Below are 22,154 nucleotides of genomic sequence, written 5' to 3' on the forward strand. Positions count from 1 at the left end.
ATGCACAAACCCATTTAATACTGTCAGAATCTTTACTATTTTTAGCACCTTTTCATAGCCAAGTGCATGGAGGTACCAGTTTAGTGAATTTGCCCCAGAACAGGAGGTATCTCTGAAGTCAACTTCAGGAACTCTGGAGCTAGAGCACTTGGTCACCCTGCCTGTCTGGAGAATTCATGGTTAATAAACATGAGATGCATTTTCCCTGCCCCACACACCTGGTAGGATAAGTGCATGCATATTTAATATATTTACTAAATAAGAATTATCACTCAGTGATCTCGTTTAATCATTTATTTTGAAAACATTCTACTTCTGACAAACTCCCCTTTGATTTTTGCATTTGTTTATTTTCTGATGGGGTTTATGTCTCTAAGACATTTAAGTGAAGTTCAATCACTAGAACATTGCAGAGTGGGAAGAAGCCTAGAGACAAACTTTTTCAGGCTCATTTCTCACTAAACTAAAAATAAATAAAAATAAAAATAATGAGTTTTTAATTAAGTGGAACATATGAAAATATGCCAACAAATATATGTAAGTATATTTGTATAAATATATGTTATTTTAAAAGTCACGCATATTTCTGCTTTTAAAAGAACTCAGCTAAGCTTGGTTGTGGTAGCTCATGCCTTTAAAACCAGCAGGTGTATCTCTGTGAGTTTGAGGCCAACCTGGTCTACAGAGTGAGTTTCAGGACAACCAGAGCTGTACAAAAAAATCCTATCTTGAAAAACAAAAACAAAGCAAAACAATTCAACTATATTAAGGTAGATATAGATATAGTGACTATATACATAATTTATGTAAATATCAAATACTTATTAAGCCTAGAAAAAGGAAAATCATCTTTGTTTTTTCTTTTTTTAAACTGGAGAACAACTTCCCTTGGTAAGTCAAAAGTCACCAATACTATCTGTGGCTAGAGGTTAGAGAAAGAAAACAGCATAAACCCATGCTCCCTCTCAGTCCACTAAGTGTACAGGAATATACTCTCAGATCCCTGTATTCCCATCTTCTTGTTGAGTTATCTCTCTAGCTTTGCTCTGAGTGTGATCTAGAAGAAGGGCAGAGTGTGCTGCCTGGATTACTCAGCTGGTGTGCCTTCTGTGTGTTTCTTGGGAGTTTACTCGGGTGACCTCAAACAAGACACTGCATATTGTTTTTCAGGAAAACTGTTTTCAGTTGATGCTTCTTTATGTGATTTATCTTTTTGATCTTTTTATAATTTTCACTTTTTTATTTTATAAAGATGTGTGTGTGCATGTGCACACACACATGTGTGTGTGTGTGTACATGCATGTACCAAATGAATACACTGAGGTCATACAAGGAAGTCACATACCCTGGAAGTAGAATTCTAATAGGTGGTTGTGGGCTGCTATGTTCTCTGCAAGAGTAGTGAGTGATCTAACTGGTGAACCAACAGTTTTCACTGTTTTGAGTCCTTGACTGCCTGGTTTGTGAGTTTTTCTACAAGGAGACCCTAAGTCTCATGAACCTTGGTATTCTTTTTACTATGAGAGAGAGAGAGAGAGAGAGAGAGAGAGAGAGAGAGAGAGAGGATTTCTCAAGGGGGTTGTATGATTCTTGTAACTATTGTTGCTTTCTTTACTGAGTACTGGAAGATGCCAGCATTGACGATACACTTACCCTGAAGTCAGGTTCCCAATCACAGCCACGCCAAACCTCTCTTCAAAGTTACAGCCGTAGGATACTCCTGTTGCAATTACAGTCTGCAAAGTTCCAAATTGCCCAAATGTGAGGTGCAATTCAGAGTCATACTTTGAAAACGCTGCCATTGCCCCAAACCTGCTTGCTGCCAAACCTGACTATCTGAATCTGATTTCTGATATCCACTTCGTAGAACTCCTTCCTGCAAGCTTTTCCCTGACCTTCTCATATACCCAACCCCAAATAAATAGATAAAAATAATAAAAAGGTCAAAAAATTAATAACATCTAGCCTAGACCTGGATTCTAATTTGCATGTGCACCACAGCTGCTGCTTGAAGGGTCTATGGAGCTGCTGCTGCTTCTGCCTTGGAAATAGTAAACACAGATAGTGGGAAGGAACTGGTCAATTCTGATGAAGAGAAATTCATACTAAACCCAGAAATGGGAGATAGTGCCTGTCTCATGGCAACCTTTCTTTCCTTAAAACTAGATTGTGAATGGAAGTTTTCTGATGACAGTCAATACCATGATGAACTCGATGGGGATAAGCATTGGGAGCTTGTTTCTGTAGCGCTGATTGATTTCTTTAACAACAAATACAACCACGAGAATAATCAGAGATGTCACGAGGTCTGCGATGTTAGTCTTCTCAATTTGCGTGAAGACTGACTCCAGGACCTACCATTAGAAACACAGATGCACTGAGGTCCTGTGTGAATTCATAATTCAAACACATTTCTCTCCAAACAGGTTAAAGCAGATATTAAGGCAAAAGACTGGCACATAGCCACAGCCTTTCTGTGTTCAGTGGCTGTATACCATGCATGAGCCCTCAACCTGCAGGGGCTCTCATGGAAACACAATGAGGGTGAACTAGCATAGCAGAAAACACTGCTTTGAGAATGTGTCTAAAAGAGCTTTAGCTAGTATCAAATTCCATTGGGTATTTTCATGTTTTTTTTTCTCGTTAGACTTGTTTATTCAAGTATCCAAAAACACTCTTTCCACTTCCTCCCCTCCTCCCAATACCCTCCCGCTTCCCCCACTCCCCCCACTCCCTCTCCTCCTTCCTCACCATTCCAAAGAGCAGTCAATCTGCTTTGCCCCTAGGTCTCGTTGGCTTTTGTTTGTTTTGTTTGCAGAGCTGGAAGTTGAATCCAAATCTAAGGTTTCACTCACACTATGCAATAATACAGTTTTTTATTTCATAGAATTTGCTACTGTTCTGTCCAAGGAGTCATTTCTAGTTTCTGAACATTTTTGTTTGCTTTTTAAGTACAGACCTTCTCTGGGTCACATGGAAAATGCTTGTACTATGCAGAATCTACTTCTTGAAGAAGTATATTCACATGCCCAAGACAGCTCAAGCATACCCAAGTTGTATTTCATGCACACCCTAGTTCTGAACTATACCTTTTTTGTTAATAGCTTGATAAGGCAGTTGCTTGTCTCTGCTTTAATCCGTACTAGAATGGGATTTGGGACGGAGAGTAACTCGAAGCAACCTGTCATGAATCAGTCCGGTTTCTGTTTCGTTCTGTCTAATTCCCACCTTATCAAGCTCACAATTATGCTATTTCTCAGTGGAGCTTGAGGCCAAATAAGACCATTTTGAGGATAACAGAGAGAGGTGTCAGTGTCCAAAGTTCTGGTTAATGTCTCAAAATTAAAAAAAAATTTGATTAAAAGGGAGAAATTGAATATGTCTAAAAGCTGTCTCCATATACATTTTAATCTTATTTAAATACATAATATCTTAACTTGATGTTTAATTGTACTGGATTGTAGACATGGGACTTCAGATATTTCTTTCTCTGTGTGTGTGTGGGGGGGACTGGCCTTGAACTTACAGAGGTCCACCTGCCTCTGTCTCCCATGTGTTGGAACTAAGACCACCATGCCTAGCTACTTTGGTATTGTTGAAATAACAGGAATACTTACTTTGAAAATAGAGAATGGGTCACTATATGCTGGGACAGACAGCTGCAGCATGAATTTCAGTTGAGAAACCAAAACATGAATGGCAGCAGCTGTCGTGAAGCCACTGATTAGGGACTCAGATAGATATATCACCACAAACCCTAACTGCAGAACTCCCAAGAGCAGCTGGAGAGAGAGGGAGGGAAGTCTTTGTTAGTATATTAGGGGTGCACATCAACAAACCAAAGGCTCACACCTAAATGCTTTAAAACATGAAGTGGGGCCCATAAAAACACTCCTTGAAGAAGTCAACACCTCTGCCTCCTGGCACACCTACTATTCAGGATTGTCCTTGACCTTCTCTTCTATTCCTCAGGTTGAATATTACGTGGTGTTCAGATAGTGCATAAGTCCCATACCTCCAGAAGTATCAGACCCATCAAGGACCTCCTTCTTGGCCTCCTCATTTTTAGGTGCAATATCTTTAGAAGATTCATCATGAGCCCTCATCAACAGCAAAATCTTACCTTCAACAGTCCTCACAAATTTGTTATTGGAGCATGCATGGTGAGTGCAACAAGTTACTCAACTTGCTTAGGAAACATGTGACTAAAGCTAGCGAGATGGTTCAGAGGGTTAAAGTACTTAAGGCAGGTGACCTGAGTTCAGTCTCTGGGTTCATCATGGTGGAAGGAGATACCCAACTCCCAAAAATTGTCCTATGAACCTAGCCCCTACATAAACACACAAATGTAGAAAATAAATACATCACTGCATACTGCATGTTAAAAGCATAAAATTTTAGCCAGGGAGCAAAGGTGCTTACTGTCTCCAAAGCATCATTGCATACAGTGAGTGTATTAAGTGGGTTCTACTTTCCCTAGACACTTGACCTGTCTTCTACACCCATGTCTCCAAAATATAGACAGAATCTAAATTGGGTTCCACCTTTTTACATTCAGAAATGTGTGAGAAACAAATGACCACAAAGTTTGTCTGCAGGCTATACACTTGTGTTCTTACAAAATGACTTCTTTCTTTTAGAAATGATTTTAAGGGGATTGGGGATTTAACTCAGTGGTAGAACACTTGCCTATTAAGCACAAGGCCCTGTGTTCTGCCCTCAGCTAGAAAAATTAAAAAAAAAGAAATAAGAAGGAAAGAAAGAAATGGTTTTAAGCAAAGATATCACTGGAATTTTAAGTAACATGTTGAGAAACCCATGGCATTTGCACTGTTCATGATGGTGTTGGCCCTGGAGACTGGAAATGAAGGTGCAATCTCACCATAATCTTTCTCATGTTACTTCCCAAGTCTGTTATATGGATAGTTTAAAAAGCAGAGTACCAATTTTCTCCCAACTAAATTATAGTAGTAATAAGGCATTAGAAAGAAAAACTCCCAAAGCTACTAGTGTCATTATATAGTTACATTTGATGATGACGCTGATTCCAATATATTTTTATTGAATTAAGCATTTCATTCCTTCCTGTATATGCCTTCATCCTGCCACTTTTTCTTCTATCTAGATTGTGTTTATCTGTTTGTGTCTAGATCATGTTTACCCTTTGGTTGTGGTTAATGACTTTTCATAAATATTTGGGGGAGTCTGGGAGGATCTGGGAGGAGTTAGGGGAGGGGAGAGAATAAAATCATACTTTATATACAATTCCCAAAGAATAAATGAGAACATTATTTAAAAATACTTCTAATGGTCCACACAATGGGGGCATGCAAACCAAAGGATGAGGAGGAGTCACAGGAGGAGTAGATACAGAAATGGACCAGTCAAGACAAACAGATTTTGGTAGAGAGATTACACTAGAATTGGGCTCACCTGAATGATTCCAGACAAAACAGTTACTGTCGCAGCCACCATTATCTTCTCCTGATCCTGTGCATCCAGGGAAGCATTCTCCATTGAGCCCGACAATTCTGGAGCTGAACTGCCTCCTGAGGCCACCCTTGTAACTACAACTCCCACCATCGTACTCAGAACTGGAAACGGACCTAGTTAACCAATGGTCAACGACACTGTCAGTATTGTGTCTCCCTACCCCTGAGTTGCCTTTCAACCACAAAATTACATAATACAAGCTATCATGTATAACCAGCCTTAGCTGGTTATAATTCTTTCAGAAAACTGTGAGTCTTCTGAATTTTTCACAATTTGGAATTTACAATGAGTTTCTAATAGAATTTACGAAAAGTGACTAAAACCAGCATGAATCGGTCCAGTAATTGACTTACCCACAGATATGTGTCTAGAAGTGCCCAATAAAAAGTAGGTTAAGACGGGGAAAAAGGCTGCATACAACCCGTAGAATGGAGGGATGTTGACCAGGAGAGCAAATGCTAAACCTGGAAAGACAACAGTTGGGGTTTTAGTTTTCATTAGGTTCTCCTAGTAGTTTAGACTGGGTGTGTGAAGTAAGTCACCACATTAACTCAAAATGTGTCAAAGATATAAATACAAGAACTAAAACTATCATCATTAAAAGAACATATGAGTGTGAATCTTTGCAATCTTGGATCAGTCTCTCAGAAAGGCTACACACAACACAGGCAATCAAAGAATTGAAAATAAAAATGCTTCAGTGGGAACATAGATCAATGAAAGAGCTCCTGCCTAACATATGGAGTGCTCTGGGTTTAATCACAGCAGTGGAAAAACAAAAGCGTATTCAAAGGATGTTCTCAGCAAAGTGAGCTTTTATCAAAGGATTTAGCTCAGCAATAGAGCACTTGCCTAGCATGCAGGATGCTTTAGTTTGAATCCGTAGTACTCAAAATAAAAATGTTTAGGGAATTGGGCTGTAGCTCAATGGTAGTGTATTTGCTCTGGGCTTAATATATTCTCCCCTAATCACATCAAAGACCCAGGAAATGGCTATAATGGGTCATGTTTTAGGCTGGGCATGGTGGCACATGCTTGTAGTCTTAGCATTGGGGAGATGGAGGCTGATTAGGAGTTTAAGGCCAGCCTAAGTTATTTGAGACCTGTCTCAACCTCCCTTCTTCTCTCCAGTTTTTACAACAGAAAGTGAAATGACAATACAGAGTGAAAAACAGCTGTTGGCAAATATATATCAGATGAATGTTTAGTGTCTGAATATACAAGTAACTCTTGCAACTCTACAATGAAAGACAGGGTCTCATAGCCCAGGGTGGCCTCAAACAAAAAACTATCTAGTTTATAGAGCCCCACTGCCTTTACCTCCTGGGTACTGGGATAGCAGGAATGGAACCCAGAGCTTTGGGCATAATAGGCAATCAGTCTATCAACTGAGCCACATCTCCAGCCTTGGCAACCCACACTTTTAAAACAACAAGGAGAACTAGGGGTCTAGTTCAGTCATATGGTTCTTGCTTGGTATGTGTCAGGTCCTAGGCTTGATCTCTTCAGCACCACCCAAACAAACAAAACAAAACAAAAGATGAAGGATTTGAAAGCTTATTTTTCCAAAGACATGCAAAGGGGTAGTAAGATCAAGAAAAGAATGGAGACTCAACAAACATCATTAGAGATAAACAAATCAAAGTCATAGTGAGATGTTTCTACTTACCTACTACACTGGTAAAGTAAAAAAAAAAGATAGCAAGCAGTAAGGTGTGGAGGCATCTGCATGCATCAGTACATCTTTACAAGTGATTGAACACTGAGCTACCATGGGAACCAGCGCTTATACTCCTAGGGAAATATCCAGGCAATTTAAACGTATTTTCACACAAAGAGCTGTACACAAATGTTCATAAAAGCTCTATTGATCATTCCCTCTGAATAGAAATGACTCAAACATTCAATGAAATGTGGTATAACTCTATGAGTAGAATATTGTCCTTGTTACAATGTGAATAAACTGGAAAGTATTATGCTAAAAGATAAGAGTCAGATGCATAGTGCCACACACAATTCCATCTTCATAAAATATCCAGACTAGGAGAATCCACAGACATGGAAAGTGTTAAGGTGAGGAGTGAAAGAAGGAGTGTGAGTGTTTACCAAAAGATAAAGGATTTGGTGTGTGTGTGTGTGTGTGTGTGAAGAGTAAGAAGAGAAGGTAGTGAAAATATGCTAGAATTAGTGATGCTAGATGCACAACCTGATGAACATACTGAAAACCATAGAATAATACATATCAAAGAGGATGTTTTGGTAGGATGCAAGTCTACCCTTTGTGAAGCCTTGCTCTAGCACACACACACACACATACACACACGAAAGAATTAAAAGGATGAATCTTGTGATGTGTTAATTATTTATTTAATATAAAAGAAAAATAGGAAGAAAATCGAAAGCAATTACCTTGAAGTACAGCCACTATCCCGGTGCTGATGCCAGAAACAATGTCACTCAAAAGCCATTCCTTTATTTTGTATGCTGGTAACCAAGATGCTATGGGGAACAAAGACAGGGCAATTTTCTTGGCCTTTTGTGAGGAGCAGCTGAAAACATTGAAAGTCACAAAGCAGTGAATTAATATCATATTTTAAGTTTGGTTCCTAAGAGTATGTAGAAAATTGGCAAAGATGACATCATTTTAAAGATGAAACTGGTGATTTAACTCCCATGAACAATCGCCTTTTTTGCTCCTGCCAAAAGCTTTGGTCACTACCAAACAAAGTTTGTTTTTTTTTTTTTTAAAGGAAAATGCCAGCTTTTCTTTGGCTGTAGTAACAGAATTTATGTGCCATCCTGAGCTGAACTGTGCAGCATTTCAATAGCTAATTTGCCTGTTTCCATCGGTTAGTCTCTGACTTGGAAGGGCTGTGTTTGTGCTGCTAGCTGAGATGGTGTGTTCCTTTTGCCTTTTCACCTCAGGCAGGGAATAAGAGGTTTGGAAAGCCAAGACTGACAGATTCCTGGAGCTATGGACGAGAGCCAGAAAGGAAAGCATGAAAGCCAGAAAATTTAGGAGAAATTGCGCGTTTCTTTCTTCCTCATTCCAGTGCCGTAAGAGTCTCTTACCTACAACACCCTTTGAGATGATCCAGGAGTGTCTTGTGGTGTCTGTTTGCCTTCTTGAACTCCTCTCCAAAAGTGTGGGAGGAATACACTGGTCTGGCCACTACATACTGGTTTCCTATGGCTTCGATCATTTTGCCTTCCCTGGTGACAGTGGCAAGAGGGAAGACCTTTGAAACTATGTGACGAACACTTCTTCTCGCTGTTAGCAGGTTAAAATGCCTGAAACCAAACAGAGTTTGCTTCTTAAATAACTCAGAGATAATGTGATGCAATTTACAGATGAGTGAGCTCCGAACTGAGTGTTACCACCTTTTGAGATCAAAAGAGGCAGGATTAAGGGACCTAGGTCACGTTTTGCCATGTGATACCACTTTTTCCTTCAAAGAGCTGACACAGCTCCTTTGGGTAAGTAAGCAAGGATTTTCTATTTTTATTTTTATTTTGGAGATAGAGTCTCACTATGTAGCCCTGACTGGCTTGGGACTCGGTATGGAGACCAGGCTCACCTTAAACTCACAGAGATCCACCTACTCTGCCTCCCAAATGCTGGGGTTCAAGATGCACAGCCAAAAAGCAATAAATTAAGTTGATTTACTTACTAAACAGTTCTCGAGAGTCTGTCTTAACCTTTTCTTCCTAGAGGTATTCCCAAAGATATGGTACTAGAACAGTGTGACAGAGAAAAGTCTATTCATTTCCCTTTCATTCTAATGAAGGGTGTTCTAATTTACACATCATAGTCTTGTTTTTTTAAAATAAGACCTCAAAAATAGTTTTAATTTTTGAAAATCAAATATATTGTTCAATTGTATTCCTATGGTTTCTGGGAGTCAAAGGAAACTATGTACAGACAAAGAATGACTTTATTTACATAGTTCATGAATGACAAGGTTCTTTCTAAGGGAAGACTGTGAGGAACTTATTTAGCCTGCTTGAGCCTGTTGTATATTGAGAGAGTGATATCCACGTTTCAAAAGATTAAAGATTGAGAATGCTTAAAAGTTTCAAAAGTTATATTGATGTGTCTGACATGCTTCAGTCATTCACCACATGGTGGTTATAATTCTAACAGCTAACATTTCTGGAACTGGGGATATAGCTCAGTGTGGGACACTTGCATAGTATATGAGGCCATAGGTTCAATCTCTAGTACCGCAGAATAAACAGACAAGTGAATAAGTCAACCAAAAATAAGACAACATTTTCTATATAAGTCAATGGTTCTCAATCTGTGGGTTGTGACTTTTTTGGCAAACCTCTATCTCCGAAAATATTTATATTATGCTTCATAACAGTAGCAAAATTACAGTTAAGAAGTAACAACTAAATCATTTTGTAGTTGGGGATCACCACAACGTGAGGAAGCATTAGGAAAGTTGAGAACCACTGACATGAAGTATCAAAATTTGTATTCATGTCTCTATTTTGTTTCTATGATTTAAGAAGATGAATTTATAAAAACTTATGTACATTTTCAGCTTAGTATTTACAGTTCTCTGAGGCATTAACTATTATTATTGTCCTCATCCTACAAATGAGAAAATAATTATGTACACTCTCACCTACCACAATCTAAGTGTCTTTTCTTCATATGGCTAGCCACATCAAAAATGGGACCTCCATTTTTAGACGTTTCTATTTCTTCTGTGACATGCAGTCTATTGTCCAATACAAACATGACTGAAGAACATTCTGCTGGTATTTTCCCTCCTAATCTTGGTTCTGCATACCTACCCAGGAGACCCAGTTTTGTTCTCTGACTTAAATCACAGTGATTAACAATTATCTCGTGCTAGATTGTATCTTGTTACATTGTGCTCACTTCTACCAGAGTCTTTCCGGTGTTTGTGGCTTCACCAGAGACTGACTTCAATTCTTGGTCTCAACTTATCTCTCTTTGATCACCCACTTTTCTTTCTCAAACAGTTTCCTGACATCCTCTAACTTTCCCTGTGAACTGGCCCCTGCTAGAGTCTGCTTCTTTCTCTAGCCTACTGCATCTTGAACTTTACTGTGACTTTTAGTCTTCTTTCTGAGTCTCCCCGCTCAGCCTGTGGTCGCTGGTCTTTATCCACTCTTTCATCTTTTCCGCCTCATTTCCAAGCTTCCTACCCTACTGACTGTATAGTACTCCACATTGGAACTTGCTCACGAAATGGATTTCATTTGCTCTTTGCCCTAAAAAGCATGGGTTTTGCTTGGCTCTTGGCCAGTTGCCAACACTGTGCCTGGGACATTAGCTCTTAAAATCAGTCCGTGGTCAGTGACTTCTGATGCCAGTGGTTGTCTGACAAAGGCTACCTAGAGTGAGGGTTCCAAAGCAGTCATCCTTGAGAGGAGGAAGACTTGAGGTGGCACTTCTGCTGTATATGACTGTGAATGCGTGGGGGTGGGAGACTATCTCACTGTTTGGTTGCTCTACTCACATTTCCTACTGAGGCATTCACAGAAACTTATTAGTTTTCTTCCCTATAAAACACCCTGACAGTGTGTCTTTTCTCCTTTGGGCTATTATATTTTCTTTCTGTTAAACCAAGATTTTATTTATCTATTCATTCATTCATTCATTCATTCATTCATTCATTCATTCGTGTATTTTTGTCAGTGACAGCAATGGCAGGTATAACTTCTTATCTAGCCCCTTCCTGAGATTACCACAGCTGGCTCTTTAACACCCCTCCTTCTTGCAGATAGGTCAAGAGCCTGAACTCTGGCCCTCTCGCTGCTCTGCGCAGTGGAGACAGCTTCCTCTTCACAGAGCGTGTGGTGGCAAGGGTGTGCTCAAGTTGCAAGAATCAGGGAGGCTTAAGAAATCTGCCCAGACCTATGAGAGTTTGAGAATCAGACTCTTTCCCTGCTGCTCTCCTGACAGAACGCTGCTGCCTTACACCCAGGTAACAAACGCCATGAATCCGGAGCCAATCATCCGAACGCACTTCAGCTGAACGGGTTCCAGACAGTCATGAGTACACGTCATTCATCATGTCTGCGCTTCTTGAGAGCAACTCGCTTTAGTTAAGAAGTTAAATGATTTTATTAACTTGTTTTTCCACTCACATGGTTCACTTTTCTTTCCAGAAATTCTTGGGGAGAAATTATTTTCCGTTTCTGGAATCTGGAATTTCAGTTTCAAATATCACACTAACGCTAGTGTATTTTCAGACTTTGTTTTACCTTTGTGATTCGATTCTCTTTGAACTCCTTAAAGAGTCAATGACTTTAGGTACCTAGAATTCATTCTTGGGGTACTTGGCTCCCAAAAATCTTGAAACTTTGAGCTTTATTTGTAAACGTTCCCATTTTTATTTACTTTCACAAGCTGTATACTTTAAAATTCTATTTGGCCTTTATGTAATTATCAATCTATTATCTATTAATGTACATAGATATACATATACATATATGTATATTTACATATGGTTCCAAATAATGCACATTTATCATTCTCTGCTTTTTAAAAAATATTTTTAGCAAAAATTTAATCCTAGAGTTCACTTCTGAGGTCCAGTTTCTCAATTGCGCTATCCTAATGTATTAATAACATTTTGATAACTCCAGGAATTTTTATGTACATACATTCCTTCCCCATTCCTCTAGGTTTCATCTGATTATGACCAGTTTTATCTCTAATCACCTGGGAGCCTCCACTGTGTTTGCCCGGCTCTGCAGAGGGTGCCCTATTGCTCTGATTTTTCCAGTTCAGCATTTATCTAGTGTTCTGGCCCCAGAGTTCTATCCTTCCTGCTGGGAAGCAGCTCATCTGAACCAGTGATTCTCCCAGCAGCGCTAGCAGCTTTATTTAATTGAACCCGGGGACACGTGCTTTCCTCTTACACAAGGGAACTCTCAATGATACCACCTCTCCAAAGCTTCTCAAGCTAAGGATAGTGTTGAGGAGACATCGTCCAAAGGGCACACTCTGCCTGGAATGAGTGGAAAACACTGCTCTTCTCATGGCTCTTGAGACACCCCTATGCCAGTACTGGAAACCCAGAGGTGAGGCAGTTTTATTCCGTGGATTAGTCTCTCCTGAAGAGGATTACACAGTGTTCGGAAACCTGCAACTGTGGAGTGTAAAAGGGAAGGGAGAGCAAACAGAACACTTGCTTCAGTGAGCACGGCAACCTAGGAGAATCCCAGTTAGCTGCTAGACAGTGTTCATTATTAAGGACACAAAAAGGCTCTTATTCTAGTCAGTGTGAGGCTGGATGGGATCAGGGGATGATAATGTCAGTGTCAGAGAGGTCAAGTATTGGTCACGAGTAGCTGGGAGGAGACAGAGGAAGGCTTAGCAGAGATGTTAGGTGGGCAATTCTTTCCCATTAAAAGCCATGATCCTCTTGGTTCTCATAAGTTGTTGGAGCACAGAAGGTCATTAATCTACGCCACTGACACACGCATGAGCTATTTCTTTGGGAGACATAAATACACAGCCACTATTATGGAAACATTTTCCCCTGCCCTTCTGTGATGAGTGCTTGAAGGCCATTTTAGCATCCCACAAACACTTCCAAGACTGTTTAGAAGTCAGAATCATTCCATGGAAACAGGGTAACATGACGATCATGGGGAATGTGAGGGTGTGGAGGCAGTTTCTCCATGTGTCTAAGAAAAAACCCTAAGGGACATGTTTGCTATTTTCTGCTTTGGTCATGTTTAAGTGGCATACTCACATATCACAGGTCAGTGTCCACAGTGAGTAAAAGAATGCACAACACATGCTTTGTATCGCTAGTGTAAGAGGTTTGTTTATATATTGTGGTCTTCATCTTTGTGAAGCTCAGGTTAGTTTTAGCTTGATTTTAGTTTAGACTACAAACTTTACTTTCCATCAATTCCATCATTATAGTGCCCATCATGGGGGGGGACTAAGGGGTGAGGAAGCCAAGCCTAATTTAGGAAGCACACAGAAAAGAGTGAAATGTGTCAGCCATGGTGGTACATACCAGTAATTCCATCACTAGGGAGGTTCAGGCAAGGGAATCAGAAGTCTGAATCCAGCTTGCCTCAAACAAAACAAAGTAAGAATTTGGCAGGCAAGTGTGCCTGGCTTCAGGTCTTTGCTGTTGATGAACCGGGTTTCCAACCTTGGTTTTCTTAATTTTAGAATGAAGAAGCTATTTATCTATCTGGTAGACTGTTCTCTAAGGTCAGCTAAGGCACAGAAACTTCTTGGCCTTGACTTTCTGGGTTACACCTTCGATCTGAGTTTTATATGAACAGTGAAGATCCAATTTGCAACTGTGTCTGTGCAACAAAGCCAACCAAGACCTGTTGGAAACATAGTGTGGTGGTTTGAAAGAAAATGGCCCCATAGGTTCACAGGGAATGGCACTATTAGGAGGTGTGGTCTTGTTGGAGAAGTGTGTCACTGGGAGTGGGCTTTGAGGTCTGAGATGCTCAAGACAGGTTCAGTATGTTACTGTTCCTTCCATCTACCTACCGATCTGGATGTAGAACTATCAGGTCTTTCTCCTGCACCCTGTCTGCCTACATGCTGTCATAATGATAATGGACTAAACCTCTGAACTGTAAGACAGCCCAATTAAATATTTTCCTTCAAGCGTTGCTGTGGAACGCTTCACAGCAATAGAAACCCTAACTAAGACACGTAGCAATGCTGTCAACTTTTCTATGGCTTTCATGTTCACTATGGGCTTATTTCCACAATAGTAGCAATTTCCACTCTCACCAAAATTTAAAACCATTTTTAAAGAATCTATCTAAGCTTCTTAGGTCTGCGAGACCATTTATATTTGGGTTATTAATTATCATACAAACTGTCTTCTCCTCCTTTGTCACAAGTTTAGTAGTAAGTTCCTTAAACACTGTGAAATTTAGGGCATACTATGTCTTTACCCACATTGTTTTCTCTATCTGTGATGTTTTCCAATACCTGCCAAGTTCCTAGTCACTCTTAAAATTTTGAACTTCCCCTGCCATAAATTCCTTTCTTCATTCCTTCAACAAGCATTGATTGACCTGTAGCCTGTCAGGAACTTGGCAATACATGATAAAAGGAAGCTGCAAAGCTTCCTGAGATCTCTCAGCTGAAGTTAGCCATTTCCTTCCTGAAAGTACCCTGGACATTTTTCTATTCCTATCATACTACACTATCATGACTTTTATGGTTTTCTTCCCCAAAAGACTGAGTTTCCTAATAGGAAATCTCAAATCTTTTTTCATTTTACTTTTGTTTTGTTTCATTTTACTTTTGTAAAGTCCTTTAATGTAGTAAAAATGTAAGAAGATTTTCTGAAGTGAAGTAAAATGTGAGCAAAATGTTTTACACATACTTGATGGAGCCCTAACACTTGAGTTTACATACATAAAATGATTGAGACAGTTGATAATGAAAGAATGATTGTGAATATGAGTTGGAACTGAGAAACATTTAAAGTAGATGTGTGTCATGAGTTAGACCTTAGGAATATCCCATTCATTGTAAGGAATGATGAGGAAAATAACATGGACTTTTCAGAGATAGTGAGGAATAGGATGGGGGAGGTACTTTCACAATGTTTCTGAAAATGTAAATTAGTGCACCAATTGTGGAAGCAGTATTGAGGCTCTGAAAACAATTAAACATGTATCTAGCACATTACGTACCTAGACCACTCCTGGGTTTATATATTAATGCATCTAAGTCAACACACAACAGAAATACCTGTATACCTATGTTTATTACTGCACTATTTCAATAACTGAGTTAGCAATGAATCTAGGTATCTGACAACAGATGAATAGACAATGAGAATGTGATAGATATGCATGCATACATACAAGTTTTATTCAACATAAAGAAGAACAAAATTATGCAGTTTTCAGGAACGTGAGTGACCCCAGAAGTCATCATGTTAACTAAAAAAGCCAGACTCAGAGAGATGGCTTGGACTTTATTCATGCTGTCTTAAATGAAAGTAGGAGGGGACTGTTTGGGAAGAAGGAGGAAACCAGTGGAAGGTGAGCACCAGAGTGGTGGGGATGAATATGACTGAAATATTTGGTACAAATGTATAAATATGTCATAATGAAGTCCACCATGCTGTATAATGAATATAAGCCTTAGAACAGGTGGACAGTGAGAGACCAAAAAAAAAAAAAAACCTCAGAGAAGACTCTGTTGACCCAAAGGAAAAATCATTAAAGACACACTGGAAGATATGATGACAAGTTTTAAACTAGTAGGTTCAGAAGGCAGTAAAGAGAACCCCTAATCATTCCTATAAAGACTGTGGGTTTTTTTTGAGCATTTTCAATTCCTACATGCAGACAAGTTAGATATCATTATTACCAATTCACATGCAGAAACTTGGATGAGAGAAAGAAAATGGCTTTTCTGACTTTTGCTAGCAAGTGACAGAGCCAGGGGCAAAAAGCCAGGTTTTGTGATGACAGACTCACTGCCCTGTGTATTGTTCCCTGTGTGTTAATGTGGGAGCATGCCAACCCTGTCCTGGGAAGAGAAGACACAAGCCAGGAGCATAGAGCTCCAGGAGAGCATCCCTGTCCTTGAGTACAGAGCTCCTGTTCTCATTGTCACACACACAAAATTGAGTCAAGGTAGCCTGAGACTCCATCTTGAAGTCACCTGGTTTGTCTCAATCTTTGGACCTTAGCAAAATGAAACCAAGGCTGGGGGAAGCTTTCCTTTTTCTCTCTATTTGGAGAAACAAAATCTTTGTTGTAGACAAATGTTAGACTATGTCATTGCAAATTTATTCTAGTAACTTAAAAATGTCCATTATATCCAGACATAGTGGTGCACGTCTTTAATCCCACACTTGGGAAGCACAGGCAGGTGGATCTTTGTGAGTTCAAGGCCAGCCTGGACTTCATAGTGAATTTGAGATCAGCTTGGGTTGCGTGGTGAGACCCTATCTCAAAAAACAACCAGTCAACAAGAATATTGTAAAATAAAAATTTCTGACACTTAAAAGAATGAAATAGAATCCAGTTAGCATTGATTAATGATAGAATAGGCACCCTGTATGAGCTTATAATAGTCATGGCATCAGATACTCAATTGCTGTCAATGGCATTCTTTCTTACCCCCACCCGTCTCTTTTTCCTCTGTCCTTGTTGCTCTTCCCTTTCCTCTTTTTCTCCTTTGCTCTAGTGTTGGACTTTGTTGGGTGTCTGGAAGATAAGGCTCTCATGTCTGGGACAGGTTGCCTGTCGAAATCTCTTCTCACAGGTGATTCTACCTCCTGTTGACAAATTTTCCTAGAAGCTTGCTGTGTTTGCAGCCTTTCAGAGCAGATAGCCTACCTATAATTCACCAGTTTAGGTGAATAATTAGAATAATCTGAACAAATAAAGACAAACCCCACTTCTATCATTGAAAAGTCTATTTAAGTTGTAACAATGCACACAAACATTTACTTGGTAACTTCGGGCTCCTGAAATATTGAATTCACATTGCTAGTTCTCTGGACACATTTTCAGTCTATTAGTGAAATCACTTAAAATATTCATGATTATAAACTCAAGATTATAACAGTAACTTTTAAATAAAATAAGGCATGTTAAGCAAAAATATTTTTTGAAGCAAATCTGTTTGAGTACAATGGTCATTAAGTTTAGTTCCTACCTGGATATACTCAGTGAGGAGCTTCAGCAACAGTGGAAGCCGTCATGCTCTAGGAGACAGTGTGCATCTAGTTGGGTCTATAGGCTTTGAATGCATCCATGTGTACTAAGATGTCTATATATAGGTTATATAAAGTGGTGGGCAAATTACCTTTCTGTCAACTTTAATAATTAACTTTCATTAACTTTTACAACAATGGAAAGACTCCAATATGGTCTTGACCTTTGAGACGCTGATCAGCAGAAGTGATGATGACAACAGCTTCCTCGAGTTCCTGGTGAGATTAAACCACCCACTGCACTTGTGTGTGTATGGCAGAGAGATTTCATTGGTTTGCAGAGATTTGCACAACCATGTTTTTTAAAAAAATCTTCACAGTGTTATCTCCCTGACATTTCACCTACCAGTTGAGATGGGAGTTCAGGGGTGTTGTTTCTTGGCTGGGTGACTCCGCAAAACTTAGCAGCTGCAGAAGACATGTGTACAAGTTAACTCCTGGTACCATAAAGGCCCTTGCTAGAAAGACTCTGTTGACTCCAGGCAACCGTCCCGTGGTTTGATTCCTGTTTCTATCACTGCTCTTGCTAAAAGCAGCAATCCCTCTGCTTTTAAAGTCAATAAATATTTTCAGCACTCTTCTTGTTTAACCTTTTAGCCTTTGCCCTTCACAATCTCTTCTTTAAAAGGTTCACTTGTGTTTCTATCTGACTTCATTTTCTACCTTACTTTTCATTGCCAACCACTTGCATACCCTGTTTCTTCTTCAGCATTTCCAGGTTCTATTCTGAACTCTGTTATCTTTCTCTCCTTTTCTTTTATACAAAGAAAAGTTCCATGTCCCCAGTGGCCCTCAGATATCTAAGTCCATCCAGAGTTGCTCAGGATCTCTGCAGGACTACCTGATGGCATCTAGACCTGGCATACCCAAGTCTGAGCCCTTGATTTTCTCTCTCAAATCTGCTTCAACTCTGATTTCCATTTTAGAAAGGACATGACCTTCTGCTCATGTCAGAAACCCCGGGACCATTTTTTTTTTATAGTCTGTTCATCTCCAGCCACATCACCTGCTCAGTCATCCCTCTGCCAATACAAAGCCACCATTTTACCTCATTGTCACCCAAGCTGTCAACACCTTTTGCAAGAGCCCCTTGCTAACTTTCCTGCTTTCTTTCTTAGCCCCCACTTTCCCTACCTACTGGTCAGGATGAACTTTTCATGCTAGCCTCTTCATAGAGCTTATGATTATACTTGGAGTTAAAGACCTCCAAAGTCTCGCACAGCATCCTCCTGCCCAGATCCCCACCTCACCTGACACTCTAGTGTCTCCTTCACACCTGCCATAGTGTTTGCTAGTCCCCTGAGTTTGTAGGTTCCTTTCTGATATCATACCTCTGCTTTTAAATACACTCCTTCATTTTCTGTCTGTCTTGTTATCTGACTTCTCCCTTCTTCAGAGAGAGCCTGTTTGCCTTTCTGATTTCAACAAACCCCTCCTGGCTTTCTCTCCTAGTATCTTAAAAGAATAGCATCATAATTTAAACATCCACATTTATATACTTCCGTGATGTTTGACTCTTTGTCAGATGACAACTTCAAGCACAGAGGGTTCTTTCTGGGTACCACTGCATCTCCAGCACCCACGATAAATCTCTTTCAGAATAACTGAAAGTTACTGAATGAGTTATATCTGATACATTCAGGTCTAAAAGAATAGGAAGGCTGCTGAAGTTTATTGTAAGCTAATTTAACCCATGTTTAAAATCTGACTCATACAATGTACTTACTAAGAAACCGAATTAGCTAAAGTACCACTTATCTCTTTATTTTGTGTCTTGCTGTTTGTCTGTGACTTGTCTGAACCTGGCTATGTAGACCAGGCTAACTTTAACTTCACAGAGGTCTGCCTTTTTCTGCCTCCTGGGATTAAAGATTTTTGCCTCCATGCCCAGCTAGCTTGTGATTTTATTAATAATAACTAACATTCATTGAGTTTCTACTATGAGCCCTAAACAGTGTAATTGTATTTTGGGTTTGTAATTGGGTTGTCTCATTTAATACTTAGAAGAATCAACCACAACACAGTATTTTAATTCATATTCCAGTTATAAATGAGTATATTGAGATTTGATGTAAGTGGTGGAGCCAGGTGACTTATCCCTGTCGCTTCTTTAAAAATTATAAAATTGCTTTTGATTACTTTAACAAATGTATGCCTCATTTGCGCAGAGTACTGTGCCTTGATCAAATTGTATGTTTAGGTTTGGGTGCTGAAAGAATTGGAAATGCTGTACTTAAAAGTAGAATCTTAGAACTATCAGAACTAAAATAGTTTATCTTTAGAACAAATAAGAGAGTTTGTGGCCGGTGAATGCAAACTGAGCAAAGATAAATGAATGGCATGTCTATTTATTCACAATAACCAACTAAAGATTTTAATAGAAATATTCCATTGAGACTTGTAACAAAAGCTTCTAAGATTAATGGTGCTTAACCATATCTATAGACACAAAAAATCTAGAGAGGAAATTGCTGAATGTCTTTAATGATAAACAAATTTGATGAAAAATATAATATAAAGTATATCTTCATGAATGTGAAGGCTCAATATCAAAGTCTTATTTAAATTAGATGCTATAATAAGATAATAATAATTTAATAATTTTTAAAAACCTACAAACTGGATAAACTTGCCCCAAAACTTGTATGGTAACACAAAAGGCTAAGAAAAGATAAGGCAAGCTTGAAGTAGAAAAAAATTGAGAGCCTTAATTTGCATGATATACATATTTTGTTATTAATTGATAAATGGAACTTAGCTTACTGTGGGCACTGTTGTCACTGGGCAGGTGGTTATAGAGAAAAAGTAGCTGAAGTTGAGGCCAGAGGCACCAGTAAGCAGTTCTGTTTCAGATTTGGCCTCCAGGGTCCTGCCTTAACTTTCTTCAGTGATAAATTGTATTCTAAGCTGAAATACTGCTCCTTCCAAATAAAAAGCAAGATAAAGTGCATTTTAAAAATATTTTTTAAAATATGTAATAATTATGAGAATATTTATTTGTATAAATATTTGTATCAATACGAATATTTATTTGTGACATGAGAGATATTTAAACCAGTGGGAGCTGACCAGAGTCTTAGAAGCACACATTGAAACTGTTTATGATACAGGTTACATGATGGTAACAAAGGAACCCACTTGGAAAAGTCCAGTTCAGGTCTCCTAGTATTCAGGAATTTGAGGCAGGAGGATGGTGGGTTTGAAGGCTGTCAGAGCTATATAGCATGACCCTATGTCAAAACTGTTTTTGTTTTTAGATCTCAATTTTGCATCATACTTACAAAAATTAAGTTAACTAAAATTCAAAATACAAAAAGTGGGAAAATTAACTTTTAAATGGGTAAATAATATACCATTATAATCTTAAGCACCTAGTGAAAGTATACATAGCTCTCTCTTTTCTTTTTTGAGACAGGGTTTATTTCTCTCTCTTTCTCTCTCTCTTGGTTTTTGAGATAAGGTTTCTCTGTGTAGCTCTAATTATCCTGTAACTCACTCTATAGACCAGGATGACCTCGAATTCAGAGATCCATCTGCCTTTGTCTCCCAAGTGCTTGGATTAAAGGTGTGAGCCACCATTGTCCATCTAAAATATGCATAATTTAAAGGAAAGGTGGTTAAATACAACATCATTAAGATTAAATCATGAAAGACAATATAGTAAAAGTGAAGAGAGGTTCCAGACTGGAGACACAATTGGCTCCATTTCAATCTTTAAAAAAAAGATTTATTATCATTATTATTTGTGGAGGGGTGTTTTGGCTTCAGATGTCTAAGCACTACACATGTGTCCGATGCCCAGTAAGCCCAGAAAAGGGTGGCAGATTTCCTGGAACTGGAGTTGCAGATGGTTGTGAGCTACCATAGGGGCTCTAGGAATCAAATCCAGGTCTTCTCCAAGTGCTTTTAACCACCGAGCCATTTCTTTAGCCCCTCCAATTAAATCTTAAAAAGAATTAGTACCAATAGAAAATAACTCTTAAAAATCAATAAGACAATAACCAGAATTCACAGAAAATGTGAAATGCTAGTTAACATTTAAGAACATTCTCAATTACACTGAAAATCAAGGAAACGTAAATTAAAACCACAATGAAAAATTTTATTGACAATAGCAGCAGGGCTTTATCTGTATTTAAGTAGGGCATGAAGAAAAATAAAAGCACAATTCCTAGTACAAAATTAGCTAGAGGGCCTTTAAAGAGAGCCTTGGGAAAAAAAAAAGAGAGAGCCTTGGAAATCTCTGAAGAGTTCTTAAGCTTAATCTTTATTTGTTTTGTGATAAGTTTGCTTTACTTGTCAGACACTATGAGCAAAATGCCTGTCTAGGGTGTATCTTGGTGATAGGACACTTGCTTAGAGGCCCTGCTTTCAAGTTCTCAAGACCAAATAAACAAAATGAACAAAATCAAAACCCAAATGGCCGATAATATCACTAGGGCTATAGAGTTATAACAGCTTTCATGCTACTTCATGGGAGTAAACACAGCCATCATTTCCCATAACAGTTTCAAACTATCTCATCAAATTGAAGCTACACTTGTCTAAGATTTAGGAAATTCCATGTTTAAGTGTGTATCCTTCTGCTTACATATGTTCCAGAATGTTAAGAGCTGTAATAGCAAAAAGATAACAAAAGAAATAGCCTAGACAACATAAATTATACAATGAATAAAGAAACCATACTTTTAAGAAACAACAAAGCAAAACGCTTTGTTCCCAAGTTGACATTCCATACAGTGATACAAGTAATATATTGCAGGGTTTCACAAACTTAGTTCACCAACATAAATCATGTGAGAAGTGATCAAAGAATTAATGCAACAAACTGTTTATAGAAGGTTAAAAACATACAAAATTAGAATAGGTGGGAGTTCTATTTTTATCTTTAAGGAGTCTCTGTGCTCTTTTCCATGATGGTTGTACCAATTTCCACGA

General features: G+C 38.8%; 1 protein-coding gene across 1 annotated transcript in view; it reads right to left on the reverse strand.

Moving 5' to 3' along the window:
* Window positions 1–17,284, reverse strand: part of Slc26a3 (solute carrier family 26 member 3) — a 34,703-nt gene extending 17,419 nt beyond the window's left edge. Inside the window, exons 1-8 of the mRNA XM_048415804.3 lie at window positions 17,159–17,284; window positions 8,566–8,784; window positions 7,903–8,042; window positions 5,847–5,957; window positions 5,434–5,606; window positions 3,618–3,782; window positions 2,202–2,354; window positions 1,654–1,736 (exon numbers count right to left, since the gene is read on the reverse strand). Coding sequence (XP_048271761.1) covers window positions 1,654–1,736; window positions 2,202–2,354; window positions 3,618–3,782; window positions 5,434–5,606; window positions 5,847–5,957; window positions 7,903–8,042; window positions 8,566–8,696 — 956 coding nt within the window. The 5' untranslated portion in view covers window positions 8,697–8,784; window positions 17,159–17,284. The remainder of the gene's footprint in view (window positions 1–1,653; window positions 1,737–2,201; window positions 2,355–3,617; window positions 3,783–5,433; window positions 5,607–5,846; window positions 5,958–7,902; window positions 8,043–8,565; window positions 8,785–17,158) is intronic.
* Between the last annotated feature and the right edge of the window lie 4,870 nt (window positions 17,285–22,154).

This window comes from Myodes glareolus, chromosome 11 (assembly GCF_982192425.1).
Source record: "Myodes glareolus chromosome 11, mMyoGla1.1, whole genome shotgun sequence".
Classification (NCBI taxonomy): Eukaryota; Metazoa; Chordata; class Mammalia; order Rodentia; family Cricetidae; genus Myodes; species Myodes glareolus.